At 27.2% G+C, this 13,440-nt stretch overlaps 2 protein-coding genes across 2 annotated transcripts; both read right to left on the bottom strand.

The window, feature by feature from the left end:
* Positions 1–6,129: 6,129 nt before the first annotated feature.
* Positions 6,130–9,630, bottom strand: LOC145840903 (protein arginine N-methyltransferase 1-like). Its single transcript, XM_082948254.1, has 5 exons — positions 9,407–9,630; positions 8,977–9,233; positions 8,161–8,337; positions 6,725–6,952; positions 6,130–6,460 (listed from the first exon to the last, which is right to left on the bottom strand). Exons 1-5 carry the CDS (start codon positions 9,615–9,617, stop codon positions 6,305–6,307), a joined length of 1,029 nt encoding a protein of 342 aa, XP_082804380.1. The 5' UTR covers positions 9,618–9,630; the 3' UTR covers positions 6,130–6,304.
* Positions 9,631–10,263: 633 nt separating this feature from the next.
* On the bottom strand, positions 10,264–11,117 carry LOC145840880 (uncharacterized). Its single transcript, XM_082948227.1, has one exon. The coding sequence runs from the start codon at positions 11,088–11,090 to the stop codon at positions 10,344–10,346; it is 747 nt and encodes a 248-aa protein (XP_082804353.1). The 5' UTR covers positions 11,091–11,117; the 3' UTR covers positions 10,264–10,343.
* Between the last annotated feature and the right edge of the window lie 2,323 nt (positions 11,118–13,440).

Below are 13,440 nucleotides of genomic sequence, written 5' to 3'. Positions count from 1 at the left end.
TATTTTGATAACTTTTTTAATGATTCTATTTTTTCGAGTGTGGAAGAAATAAATTGAAATTAACTTTGTGTTTTTGTCTAAAAACTTGATAATTTTATTGAGAAAATTAGAACCAAACTATAAATTAGTTTTTGCATACTAGAATTAAAAATAAAAGTGTTTAAAGTACGCTTATATACAAAACCTAAAAGATAGTTATAATTCCTTGATAAGCTTCTAAATTTCATATGAAAAGGAATTAAATAGAACTTCTAAAAGCTTATATTAGATTTTTACTTAGACTAAAAATAGTCTAAATTATTGTTTCTCAAATTGTTAAAAGCAGTTTACAGTAAAGTTCTAAAGAAAAAGTTCTGCAATAACAAAGTATATTATTTTTTTATTGCTAAAACAAGTTTAATTGTGTTGTAATTATTTTTTTTAGTAAATAATACACTAAAACTTAAAAAAAATATTTATATGCACACTACCTTGCAGTTGGCACAAGTACACACTTTAAACAAAATTTAGTCTAAAAGATAAATACTTGTATACATTAAAAGACATTTAACAGCTATAAAATTTTTTCTTTTACTATATTTAAATATAATAATCTGTAACAACTCCAATAAAATAAAATAAATAAAAATGATTAATAATAATAAATCATTGTGTTCTTATAAAAAAATCAGTGAACAACTTTAACTCGAATTTTATTTTGCTTAGTCCATACAAAAAGTAGAATATTTTAAACAACAATAAACTTTTTACCTTTCTTTTTACTCACTAAATTTTTATTACTACCGATATTGTTTCTATCAAATTTATTAGTTTTCAACATTAAACAGGACAAACTATCACATAGTTTTTCTATTTTGTCTTTATTGATAGACATATCAGACTCTAGATCTTTTATTAGCTTGTCGATGTCTTTTACACTCATATTTAATAACAAGTTTTCTAAAATGATTTATGTATGTATATATTTAGTGGTTCTATATTGAGATTAAGATAAAAACTTAAAAAAGTATCAACCTATTTTTTTATTTCAAACCAGTTTCAGAAGTTATATAAATAATACCAAAGCACTTTTTTTTATCAATTATAATTTAAAAACTTAATATTTCTTAAGAAATTGATAGTGTAATGAAAATAATAAAACTCTAAAGGTTTGTAAGTATTATTACGTTAATTTATTATGTTGTACTTTGTTTGAAACTGTACATAAAAGTTATACAGTTACTTAAGTGTTTTATAAAGTTTTTTGAACTTAAATTAATTTTATTAGTTAGTTTATATGTTCGTTAGTTATATCTTGTGACATACTGAAACTACAAATCTACAAAACATTTATTATTAGAAATAAACTATTGACAATTATTTTGCATATTTGCATAAAACTATAATGTTAAATAACTTTGTATATACCAATTAAATGCAAATAAGCAAATTTTTACCTTCGGTATTTTAAACAACTTAATTTCAAAAAACACTTTTAATAAACTATCAGTTAATAAAAACTTAAATCTTATAGTCTAAAAACTTACTATTTTTATTTAACTTTTTAAAATATCATAAACAGTTTTAACAATAAGTTCAAACATAGTCTTTGATATCTAAAAAATACTAAAAGATTTTGGTCTGTTTTGACACAAACTTTATCATTTATTTATAAAAAAACTAGAATAATAATACTTTTAGCTCTAGCTTCAAATTTAAATGGCTGTTAAAGAACACTAAATTATTTTCAATCTTTGTTATTAGACAAAGTTGTTAAAGTTGATAATTTAGTTGGACTTATTTTTGTATTTAGACAAGTTTTTTTAATAAATTAATTCCCATAAACTATATACTCATACTAATTCTTCTTAAATAAACTGTTTAAATTTAGTCGTTCACTAGTATAAATTTATATTTTTTCAAGTCTAAACTTTAAAAGCTATTTATAGTAACTTTTTTAAGAAAGTTTAACAAACATAATTGTAAGTATTTTAGTTAATCTGTTTAAGTATCTATAAGTTCTTAGATAAAAGCAAGTAAGATTTAAAGTTGTTTTTAAACAATAGATAATAGTAACTGTTTTACTTAATACTTCAACTTTGTATCAAATTAAATAAAAGTGTTATTACAACAGTAATACAACTTAGTATAATCTTCATACCTAATTCAATGATAAAAATTTGACTTGATCTGATAATGAAAGGATTTTTTTAAATGTAAATAGCTTTCAAAAGAAAACGTACTTTTAAAACATTACAAAAAACAATTTTTCAACTAACTCGTTATTCAATTTTAATTTAAATGAGTTTTTTTTACAATTTCCTTACGTTAGATTTTACTTGATACTTTTGATATAACTTTAGCATTTAAGTGTACTTAGAAAATTTTATAGCACAAAGAAATTTTAATTTTCTGAACCAAAAGTATTCTGAAAAAAAAAACGATTAAACTGTAAGCAATTCAAATTAAATTTGTTTTTTACAAGTATACTGCCATCAAAGTAGTTTGTACAAAAAAAAATATTATTAAAACCTTTCAAAAAAGTTCCCCTCAAGAAAAGGTCTTTACTATAATTCTTAAAAAGCTATTTTTTAGTAAAACCTTCTTTTTAATGTTCTAGAACTTAAACGAAAAATTAATAACTGAAAGACATTATCAGCATCGTATTGGCCAATAACTTACACAACTATGCGAACAAAATTTATTGAATATATTTTCGAGTGTTTGTTGTATACGTATATAAATGTCTATAAGTCTGACTTTTCAATAACTTATATATAACTTAATTATTAGTTTTTAAGTATATTAGTTTTTTAGCTTTGTTAAACTAAGTATAACAAAACTAATAAACATTGGCATATGTCTAAAGAGTACTAATTTTTCAGCATTTACGTTTTTTTTAAACTACTATCAAGTTAACTAGTTGCTTTCATCTTATTACTAGACACATATTGTTTTACCATTTAAACAGTTGTACTAAAAAAAAATTAAATCACATGTTCCTAGGAAATTTTAATATAGAAAAAATTTTAAAAATTGTTTATCCCAAAGGAGAAATTGAGTGTAAAACTAATGTACAACTTTATAATGTTAATTCAAACTTACAAAGCATAATTAAGTGCTTTAAATAAATGGTAAAGTATTAATACAAAATATTTTATAGCTTTATGAAGCGTATTACAACAAATCTAAAAAATAGGCTTGCATAAATAACTGAAAATTTTGGTGAGAAATTTTGTGGTATAGGTTAAAGTCGGAGTCGGCAAACTGTGGCCCGCTAAGCAAAACGCCTGCGGCCTGAAAATATTATTCAGTTAGAAAAATGCTTGCTTTTAACAAAAAAATATAAAGTTTCTAGTGTAAACTAACATTTAGGCTCTAATTTTGTATTTACTAACTATTAGTACTCTAATGTTAAATGTTTTATCGCATTTTTAGTTTAATATATAATTTTTATAGTGATTCTTAAAGATATTTTGAATTTTGTGTGGCCAACGGAAGACTTTATTCTACTTCAATGGGACTGCTTATAAAAAGCTGCTAACCCCTGGTTTACAGTTAGGTTAGAAATATATTTTGAAAAGTGTACAGTATAGATTAATTTTTTTTTTGAGTTAGTATTTGCCTCAAAAATCACAAAACTAATGTAAACTTAGTTAATATTTTTAAGTTAAAATCAAGGAGCCAAAAATTAATTGAACAAGTTAATCAACCGTCAAACACATTTTGTAAGCTTTCAAAAAGTAATAATCATACTGTAAAGCATCGCAAACTGTTAAATGTATGATTAGTTACTTGTAATCATACCTTCCTTGATTCTTTTAATTTTATTTCAAACTTCATAAGTGACAAATTTCATTTCAGTAAAATTTAGTATGTTAAAAACAATTTTTGAACTACAAGTTTGTAGTCAAATTTAATTTATTTCAACTTTAAGTTCCATGACCAATAACCATTTTATACATCAAGTTTTTGATCATACTTAAGCGCTTTTGTTTATATATTTTTAAAAAACAAGATTTTAACTAAAACATACTTTATCGCCTTGAATTACGTCAAACTAGGGTGTTAAATTTAGTTTTTGCAGTATAACAAGCCGAGAAGTACTTAAGTTACATCAATAAAATGATAAACTATATCTACTAAAGTCTTTGGGAAAATATTAAAGTTTCTGATGGGTACAATTACTATCAGCAATTCCAAAAAACATTATGTTAAGCGTTATTAAGAATGCACCTATATATACTGACGACATTCACCATTAGAATGTTTTATTTTTTTAATTCAGTATACACTATATATTTTTTTATTCATAACCTTAAATTTCATATCTTTTTGAAAAATAGCTTAAGTTAAATCTCTATGTTAAAAACTTACATAAAAGTTGTTAAAAGGTTACAAGAGATAATTCATGTAATAAAATAAGATTTAGCATTTTCCACGCAACTTTTTTGATAAGTAAGACAAATTTTCTGTAAATAAAGTTAATAGGAGAAACATATATTTGAGTTACCTTAAGTAAATTTGTAAAAACTAAGAAAAACCAGAAAGTTTCAAATAACTATTTTTAAATACTCTTGGTACAATAAGTTTTTATAATTAAATTTTCATTTATATCTACTTATCATTTCTTTCCAGTGCTACTTGGTTCGAAGTTTTAAATAAATAATAATAAAATTAGAGCAATAGATTTTTTACGGCAAACCCACTTTTTACCTTTGTAATTTTGAACTGGTAATAAATTCTTTTCAGTAAAGCTTTGTTGAAGCCGAGTAATTAGAGATTATTCATGTGCAATTTACAATAAAAGACTAGTTTCCTTGTGAAGATTAGTCTTTTAACGTTTATTAAACTTTTCTCATCCATCTAACATCATTCTGACAGATTGAACTTGTTAAAATCGCGTCCATTAGAAACTATTAGTCAAACATTTTTCATAGCTCTAATAAATGAAATTATTTCATACAAAATACTAAGAAATGCTCCTTTTTAACACTTTTACGATTTAAAATTTAGAAAAGTATTTATTATTATGCACTTCACTTAGAAGGGTGTTTTTTGTTAAACTTAACTGTATCTATTAAATATCAGCAAAATTTTATATCTTATCAATTGGGTAGGACTAGATTCTTTTTTTAGTATAAAAAATAATTTTAAACAAATGTCCTTGTAAAGATAAAGACACAAACCATCAGTATTAGAGGTCTGTACAATGATAATTGATCTACATTGTCAAGGCTTTAGTCGGATCATAGTATAAAAAATATTTTAGTTAATGGACTTAGTCAATCAAAAATAAAAGTTCTACAACCAATTTTAAATTAAATAAATTTGGCTAATCTATATTATAACTTATTGGCTTGGCAACTAAATTCTATTTTTAAAGATTTATTTTATCAGTAAAACGGTTTACTAAACAACAGCTCCTTGAGATGCGCTAAAACAGAATATTTTTAGAATAAAATTTTATTAATGAATCTTTAAATATATATAATAATATTAAAATTTTCAGGACTTACTCCAAAATATTTACAAAATGGCTACCATTTTAAAACAAGCATTTATCAGTAAAACTCTGTTATGAATATGTTATTACTACTAGTTTATCAAGGAAGAATAACAGTTTAAGTTTTTAACAAAACAAACAAATAAACACACGTTTGGTAGCACTGCTGTAAAAGCTGTTATTTCTAGCAAGTATACTCAAAACCATCTTATTTTTGTATAAGTAATTTCTCTAATTTTCTGAAGTCTAATAATTCCTAGTATATGAAACATTTAATTATTTTTAAATATTTCACGCGTTATGCTAATAAAAACGTGTAAGCAGAAATTGTTTAGTATATTATTTTTAATGCTTTGTATAAATTTATTTAAAGCTTTTAATCTTAAAAATCAGGAGAAACTTTTGCTATTAAGTTTGATTTTATAAATTTTATACAGATGAAGAGTTATTGTTTAATGTCAATAAATTTTCGTCAAGTATTAGTTTCACTATTTTCTTTCAGTAAATCAAATCAATAAAGTTACAAATTTTCAACTACTCAAACTTGTAAATAACAGACTTTTTTTTGTCAATTTTATTTATTCTAATTATTTTAAAAAAAGTAAATACATCTAACAAAACTAGTTAAACAATAATCTAAACAGTGAAAAAAAAATATTTATTCAACAATCAATAATTTGTACTAACAATTTTACTAAGCTTCTTTATAAAGACGATGGGCACGTTAACTTAAAATTTGAAATTACTCAATTTAAAACTTCCTACGAGCAATGAAAAATTTGGCGTCAAATTACCTACATTGAAAAAAATTAAAAAAATCTATCTCATGGTGTAGTTGTTGTCTTCCTCGAGCGAGGAGTCTTCCGACTTGAAGCTCACCTTGACGTTGATGTCCAGGTCTCGCCCGTTGTTCTTGTTGGGCTTCATCGAGAAGTTGCCGTAGATGCAGTCGCCCTGCTTCGCCGCGATGCAGTCCTGCGGAAAATTGCGTTTAAGTTTCAATGAACAATGTATGCTAGCTGTAGCTTTTTAAAGACTTAAACGACGATGACCTCTATCGTAACAATTGTATTTTGCATGTGTTTCAGACAAGATATTTAGCATTAGAAAAGCTTTGTTTTATGGCGAATCTGTCATTGAGCCTCAGATGAACAAAACGACTTGCATTCGTGCGACCACTAAAAATACCAAATGTACAAAATATTAAGTATTTAAATATATATTTAAACAATCTTTCACCTTCAGGTAGAAGACGGTCTGCTTCCAGTGGGTGTACTCGTCGGCGGGGCCGGTGCAGAAGGACACCCTCTTGTGGCACTTGGAGAAGTCCACGCTGAAGAAGCTCACCAGGCCGTGCACGAAGTCGTCCCGCTTGCAGGTGAGCTCGAACGGGGTTTGGAAGTCCATGTCTTCCACCCTCACCGTGTACAAGTCCACTTCCTTGATCAGGGTGGTGTTGGTGCACACCTGTTGTCGTATTAACATCAAAGTGATTTTGTACTCTTAAGTTTTTACACCTTTCAGATTATTGTTTTTAATATATTAGATTAGAAATAATATTTATCCCTACAACCGTTCATTTATTTTGTTAAATAATTGATAAAATAATGTTCGATCTGTGAATAACAGTACGGTAGCTAAAATAATGGGTAGCTGTCAAATTTGCTTGAGGGAACAAAATTGCACGAAAATACTTTTGCACAAAACGTCACTTTTGCATTAACTGGTTATATTAACATCAAAGTGATTTTGTACTTTAGGTTTTTCACTATCTTTAAAGTCTTACTTTAGAAAAAACATTGTTTTTGCTCTTAACAACTTAACCCTTAATTTATGCAATCATTTGATTGAACATATTCAACCTTTTAAAATCAGTTTGGTAGATAAAACTTTAGTTCAAAAAAAATTGTAAAAACAGAGGACCCCTTATACGCTGAGGTATTATTAGATCCAGCAGAAATATTGTAATTACACACAGCAAAACATTGCAATTAAAATTCATCACTAAAACTGAAGTTTTTAAACTTATTTACCTACCATACAAACAGTAAAAAAATCATGTGCTTCAAACAAACTTGTGTTTATTTATCTAAACCATGGAAAAAACTTGATAGCTAAGGTTGAATATAAACAAGGCTAAACTAAACAAGCAAGTAAAAAGCGCACCCTTTTAACCAAGGATTGGCAAGTACTCTTGCAAATTGTTTCTCAAATAATTAATACAAAACTCAGCAAACCTGTTTAGGTTCAACAACGTCGACCAGCAAATTGTTTCTCAACAATATAAAACTCAGCAGAGTAAAGTAATCAAACCTTTTAACCTAGGGCTGTCAAGAACTCTTGAAAATTGTTTCTCAAAGAATTAATACAAAACTCAGCAAACCTGTTTAGGTTCAACAACGTCGACCAGCAAATTGTTTCTCAACAATATAAAACTCAGCAGAGTAAAGTAATCAAACCTTTTAACCTAGGGCTGTCAAGAACTCTTGAAAATTGTTTCTCAAAGAATTAATACAAAACTCAGCAAACCTGTTTAGGTTCAACAACGTCGACCAGCAAATTGTTTCTCAACAATATAAAACTCAGCAGAGTAAAGTAATCAAACCTTTTAACCTAGGGCTGTCAAGAACTCTTGAAAATTGTTTCTCAAAGAATTAATACAAAACTCAGCAAACCTGTTTGGGTTCAACGACGTCGACCAGCGGCTCAGTGATGGCGACGTCCTTGATGCAGCTCATGTCGAAGCCGTACACGTTGTCCCACCACGCGATCTTGTCGTCCTTGTACTGCCCGTCCTCTATTCCGCACAGGTACAGCGACGCCTTGTCGGGAAACAGCAGGCCTCCTTCCACCTGTGTTGGTGCGGAATGATGTGGTAAATACTTATGGAATGCAAAATAATGTTATACTTATACTTTATCTGTTTTTTATGCTAGTTATTAAGTTTATAAGCACAAATGAGTCTTAAATTTGTAAAGTATGTATTAAGTAATTTAGAATCCCTGTGGTTTGCTGATTAGTTGTAAAATTTTAATCGAACTATGTTACACTACCTCTAATTAGAAATATGTATACATTCTATTTAGAAAAAATACAAAAATTCTTTTATTAACTAACATAAGTGCCTAGTAAATTATTATGGTATAAATTACTCATGAAACCTAAAATATTTGAATCGCTTAGATTTTTATCATGATCAATCACATCTATCCTCATAAATGTGCAATTTAAAACACAACACTAAGTTTATCAACAAAAACACGTTGAAGAAGACCAGTTAGCGTTCAAGGAACTCAATGTTGCCAAATAAAAACTTTAACCATTTAATTACGAGTGAGATTACAAAGACGTGTTGTTTAAAACACATAAACTTATCAACAACCAGCAAAAACGTAAGATAAACGCCAGTAGAGCTCAAAAACAACCAATGCGGCTAAACAACAGCAAGAAAATCGGTGGCATGTTATTTTAAATACAACCCAAACACCAACCAGCCACTTGTCCCTGGCGTAGAGGACGGTGTTGAGCATGGACTCGTAGAACAGGCAGTATCCCATCCACTCGCTGATGATGATGTCCACCTTCTCCACCGGCAGCTCGATCTCCTCCACCTTGCCCTTGATCAGCTCGACGACGTGATCCAGGTTGTTCGCCTTCACTATCTTCCGGGCGTGCTCCACGATGGACGAGCACTCGATGCCAATGACCTTCTTCGCTCCCGCCTTGGCCGCGAACATTGACAGCACTCCTGTTTGTTTTTAGTTTAAAATTATTTTATTGTATTTCAATAGAATACAATCAAAAACAAAGCTACCTGAGGATCAATATTTGAAAAATTTTGAAATTGTGAAAAAATATTAACTTATATTTAATTTCAACTACCATATAAAAAATCCACAAACAAATATTCCCAATCCAAACCTGTTCCGCACCCGACGTCCAACACCACCTTGTTCCTGAACAGGTGCTTGTTGTGCAGCATGGAGTCCCTGTAAGTCAGCGTCCTCACCTTGTCTTTCAACATTTCCTCGTGGATGCCAAAGTGAGCGTACGAGTCGAAGTAGTAGTCCTTCGAGGTCATCTTGTCGGGCTTCACCTCCTCCTTTATTTCCACTTTGTTTTCGGCAGACATTTTTAGTTTTTAAATAGAGACTATAAAAAAAGTTGTTATCAAACAGGAGTTACGAACGAAAAAAATGTTCAAACAAATAGAAGATTGCAAATAAGAATTTGTTGCTTGTTTGTAAATTTATCAAAATGTTTTCAAATGTGTAGTTTTAGTTAAAATAAAAACAAGTTATATACCTGTTTTAAGTTTTATCTAAGCCAAAACCTCTGGTTTAATTTTTTTTTAGTCATAACAATTGTAATTGGTCATGTAACTTTCTAAATTTTAAAACTTTACTTTAAATGATAGTAAATGAGAACTGTTGGCTTCAAACTTTGATATGCTATAAAAAGTATGTTAAGTAAATGTGCATTCAACATTGTTCAAACATAAAAGAACTGTTTAAAAACTACAGTAAAATTTAATGATCATAAATTTAAAATAAATCACAGCTTTCAGTTATAAATGTAAGGTTTTTCTAAAACTTCTAAAAAGAGGTGAAATAGATAAATAAATGACAAAACATGTAAATTTTTTAAAAACAAACTTTATTGTTATTAAATGAACATTACATAAATCTTAACAATATTACTTTTTAAAATATTATTATTAGATATGTATAATTAAGAACTTAATATTTTAAAACAAATAGTTGGAATTGAAGCAGTTAACTTTTTATTATCATATTTAGCTTACTCAAAATATTGAAAGTACAAAATATTTTAGTTTTTAATTATGAAACTGATACTATTATGACCTGATATTCACTTGATGACTGTAATCTCTGTGGTGAATAAAAGAACGGTTGTCATCTCTCTCACTATTAACATAGTACGTAGATGGAATAAAATAATTAGTGGGCGCAGAGCACACAAACCGGATATCTTCAATTGGATGAAATAGGTTATCAGAGGGCCCAATTTTAAAATTGCTAGGAATGAACCCTTGCTCTCTTTGCCATGAGGTCGCAGGGTCGGGAAACAGCCATTGGTAACACACAGATTTCTGTTGGTACGAATCAACTCTGAAGGAGATGCACTGAGCAAAATATTCTTCTTCATCCTCTTCATCAACTACAGAAACTATGTCACCCACCTCATAGTTTATGTTGTTGTGTTGTACGCTTCTGAGTGTGTTGTATTTGTTCTCAAGGATTTCAACTTGTTTTTTAATTATATGTTTTGTTTCAGGTGAATAGTCATTTGCTGTACTTATTTTTAAACTGTTTTTAGGGTGGTCATTTTGTAATTTCTTTTTAGTTTTTTTGAAAGGCAATAATGTTTCTTTGCTAAGCTTACGTTTGACTGCCTTGGATTTTTTACTAAATTTAGAAATACTATTTAATTCACTTGTACTACTTTCAATAAGTTCTTGCTTTAATTGTTTAAGAGTATTGTTGTGGCATTTTTGACACACAAAGCCAACAAGTTTACCATCAATTTCTTTCTTTTGCCAGATTGAGCTTTTGGTTGTTTGACACTGCTTACATTCAATCATATTTATTGGTTATTTTTGCTTTTAAATTTAAATCTGTAAAAATTCAATGGTATTGTTACAGAATACAGAACTTTCGTATAATATGCAAATGTCAAACTGCTTATACTTAATAATTAATTCATAAACTCTATTGTCTTTTGAATAATTTTTTGGTGATTTTTGATTTTAATTTTTTAACAATTACACACTATCCTACTATATACTATATTTAACTAAATTAATAAAAACTTTTTTTAAAATGATAGATCCAAACTTTTTAGAATATCATTTTAAAATTAAACAAAAATTCTATCTGAAGTTTATGAGTAGAAAATTAATATAAAATTATATATAGTAAAATTCTTAAATTAAATTTTTCTGTTTACATAGTTTTCATTTATTAAGTTTCAAAATAAAATTAGTGTTAATTTTTAACAAAATTTTCATTTACTTAAACTAGTGTGCAGATTTTTTAACCTAAAACCACTGAACTTAGCTACTTATCATTCTTCTTTGACTTTAAAGAGCAGACTAATAGTTATTGTATATTTCTTATTGTATACTTTTACTAACTTCTTTGAATATTTTATCTAGTTTATAGTATAAATAAAAACACAATAAAAAGTGCTTGTATAAATAGTGTTAGAGTAGTAGTAGTAGAGCATTCTAGTAGATGAACAATTAATAAAGATCTTCTAGATATTTGAAAAAGGTTGAATTTGATTTTTAGTACTAACAAATTTAATACTAAGAGCTCAAACTACTGCGATCTATAGTAATAGACATAAACTGAGTATAATAAAGTATCAATTAAAACTAAATTTTCCAAGTAACTAATTCTTAGACAAACAAAAAATTTGTTTTGATTATGGATAACTTGAAAAAACTTAAATTTTAAATACTAATTATCAAAACACTTATAGTAAAAAAAATTTTTATCAAAACAATAATGAGAAATATACACAATTGCTAAATATATTCAAGCATATGATATCTAATACAATTTTGCTAAAAAACTTCTTTACAAGCCAGTCCGTTACAATTTCATGTGCCCTTTTCAAATGATAATTGGAATGGTATTATATTAAACTGTAAAGAAGAAAACCATATATTATTACTAAAATTTATTCATGTTTAGAACTCTTATGGTTTTGCTTGTACACTCACAACTTAATTATTAATATAAGACAAAAAAAATTTGTATACAATTTTACATATAATTCAAGATGGTCCTTCAAGACAAACATTTAAAATCTGGTGTCTTTTATGTTTTTCAAAAACTTTCAAATTTTTTTTTTGTAAAATTGTAATTAATGAGAAAGACTAAGATAAAGGAAACTCTGTATTTAAGAGAGTCTTCACAATGAGTTAAAAACTAATTATATTTATAAGATGTACTTAAGGGCATAGGGGAGTTAATTACTTTTTCATAATTTAGTCTTATCTAATTGAGTTTTAACTAAGCTACAAGTTACTTTTTACAGATTGAAGTCATAATAGTTTGGAGACTACAATAGGTTCCTTATGGGAGACGCAAACTAAGACAACAAATAACTAGAAATCACAAAAATCTATCTTGTTTTACGTTTTTTGAGATAAACACCTCAAATTTTCAGGAAATGTTACTTGCAATATGTAGAAAATTCTATTGGAACTAAATTTAAAAAAAATAAAATAAAAAAAACTTAAAAAAAAAACAAATAATTTTTTTTTTTTTTTATGAATTTTTATTTTTTACTTTTTTAAAAATTCCTTGCAACAGAATTTTCTAAATATTGCAAAGAACATTTCCTGAAAATTTCAGATAGTTATCTCAAAAAACGTAGGAGAAGATATATTTCTAGTGAATTAGTCTATGTTTGCAGTTTTGGTTGTTTCCTGTAAGGAACCTATTGTTGCCTCTGATATTTAACTTTAATTATTAACTCTGACTTTGACCAGCTATATATCAAAAATTATTTTGAATTTTCAAAATTTATAAAAAGCATCTTGTAGCTTAGTATAAACTATATAAAATAAGATAAAATTGTGAAAAAGGTTATTCCCCCCCCCTTAATAGAAATTAAAAAATAAAATGTGGTCAGCTTTGTAAAAACTTGATGATAAAACTTATGGTCCACAGAATTTCTATTATCAATTTAGTTGAAAGTTTAAAATTTTTAACTGATTTATTGTTTATTGAGCTAGAGAACTTTAATAATATTACTTTTATAACTTAAATGCTTGTACATGTAGGAACTTAAGGGCATAGGGGGAGGGGGGGTCCAACATTGTATCTTAAATGAAAGCTTAAAGTACCAACTACAAGCCAGTTTTTATAGAATTGAAAAATCTTATTTAACTTTTGAGATATTGAAATATTTATAAAAAG

This window comes from Thalia democratica, chromosome 7 (genome assembly GCF_965202585.1).
Source record: "Thalia democratica chromosome 7, ktThaDemo2.hap1.1, whole genome shotgun sequence".
Classification (NCBI taxonomy): Eukaryota; Metazoa; Chordata; class Thaliacea; order Salpida; family Salpidae; genus Thalia; species Thalia democratica.
This window is presented reverse-complemented; position numbering and strand designations above follow the sequence as displayed.

Excerpts from the sequence above, each read along its gene's own strand:
- LOC145840903 (XM_082948254.1), bottom strand. The coding sequence starts at position 9,617 with ATGTCTGCCGAAAACAAAGTGGAAATAAAGGAGGAGGTGAAGCCCGAC. Across the intron at positions 6,953-8,160 it reads ACGTCGTTGAACCCAAACAG|GTGTGCACCAACACCACCCT; the intron begins GTTTGCTGAGTT and ends ATACGACAACAG. Across the intron at positions 6,461-6,724 it reads AGACCGTCTTCTACCTGAAG|GACTGCATCGCGGCGAAGCA; the intron begins GTGAAAGATTGT and ends AATTTTCCGCAG.
- LOC145840880 (XM_082948227.1), bottom strand. The coding sequence starts at position 11,090 with ATGATTGAATGTAAGCAGTGTCAAACAACCAAAAGCTCAATCTGGCAA.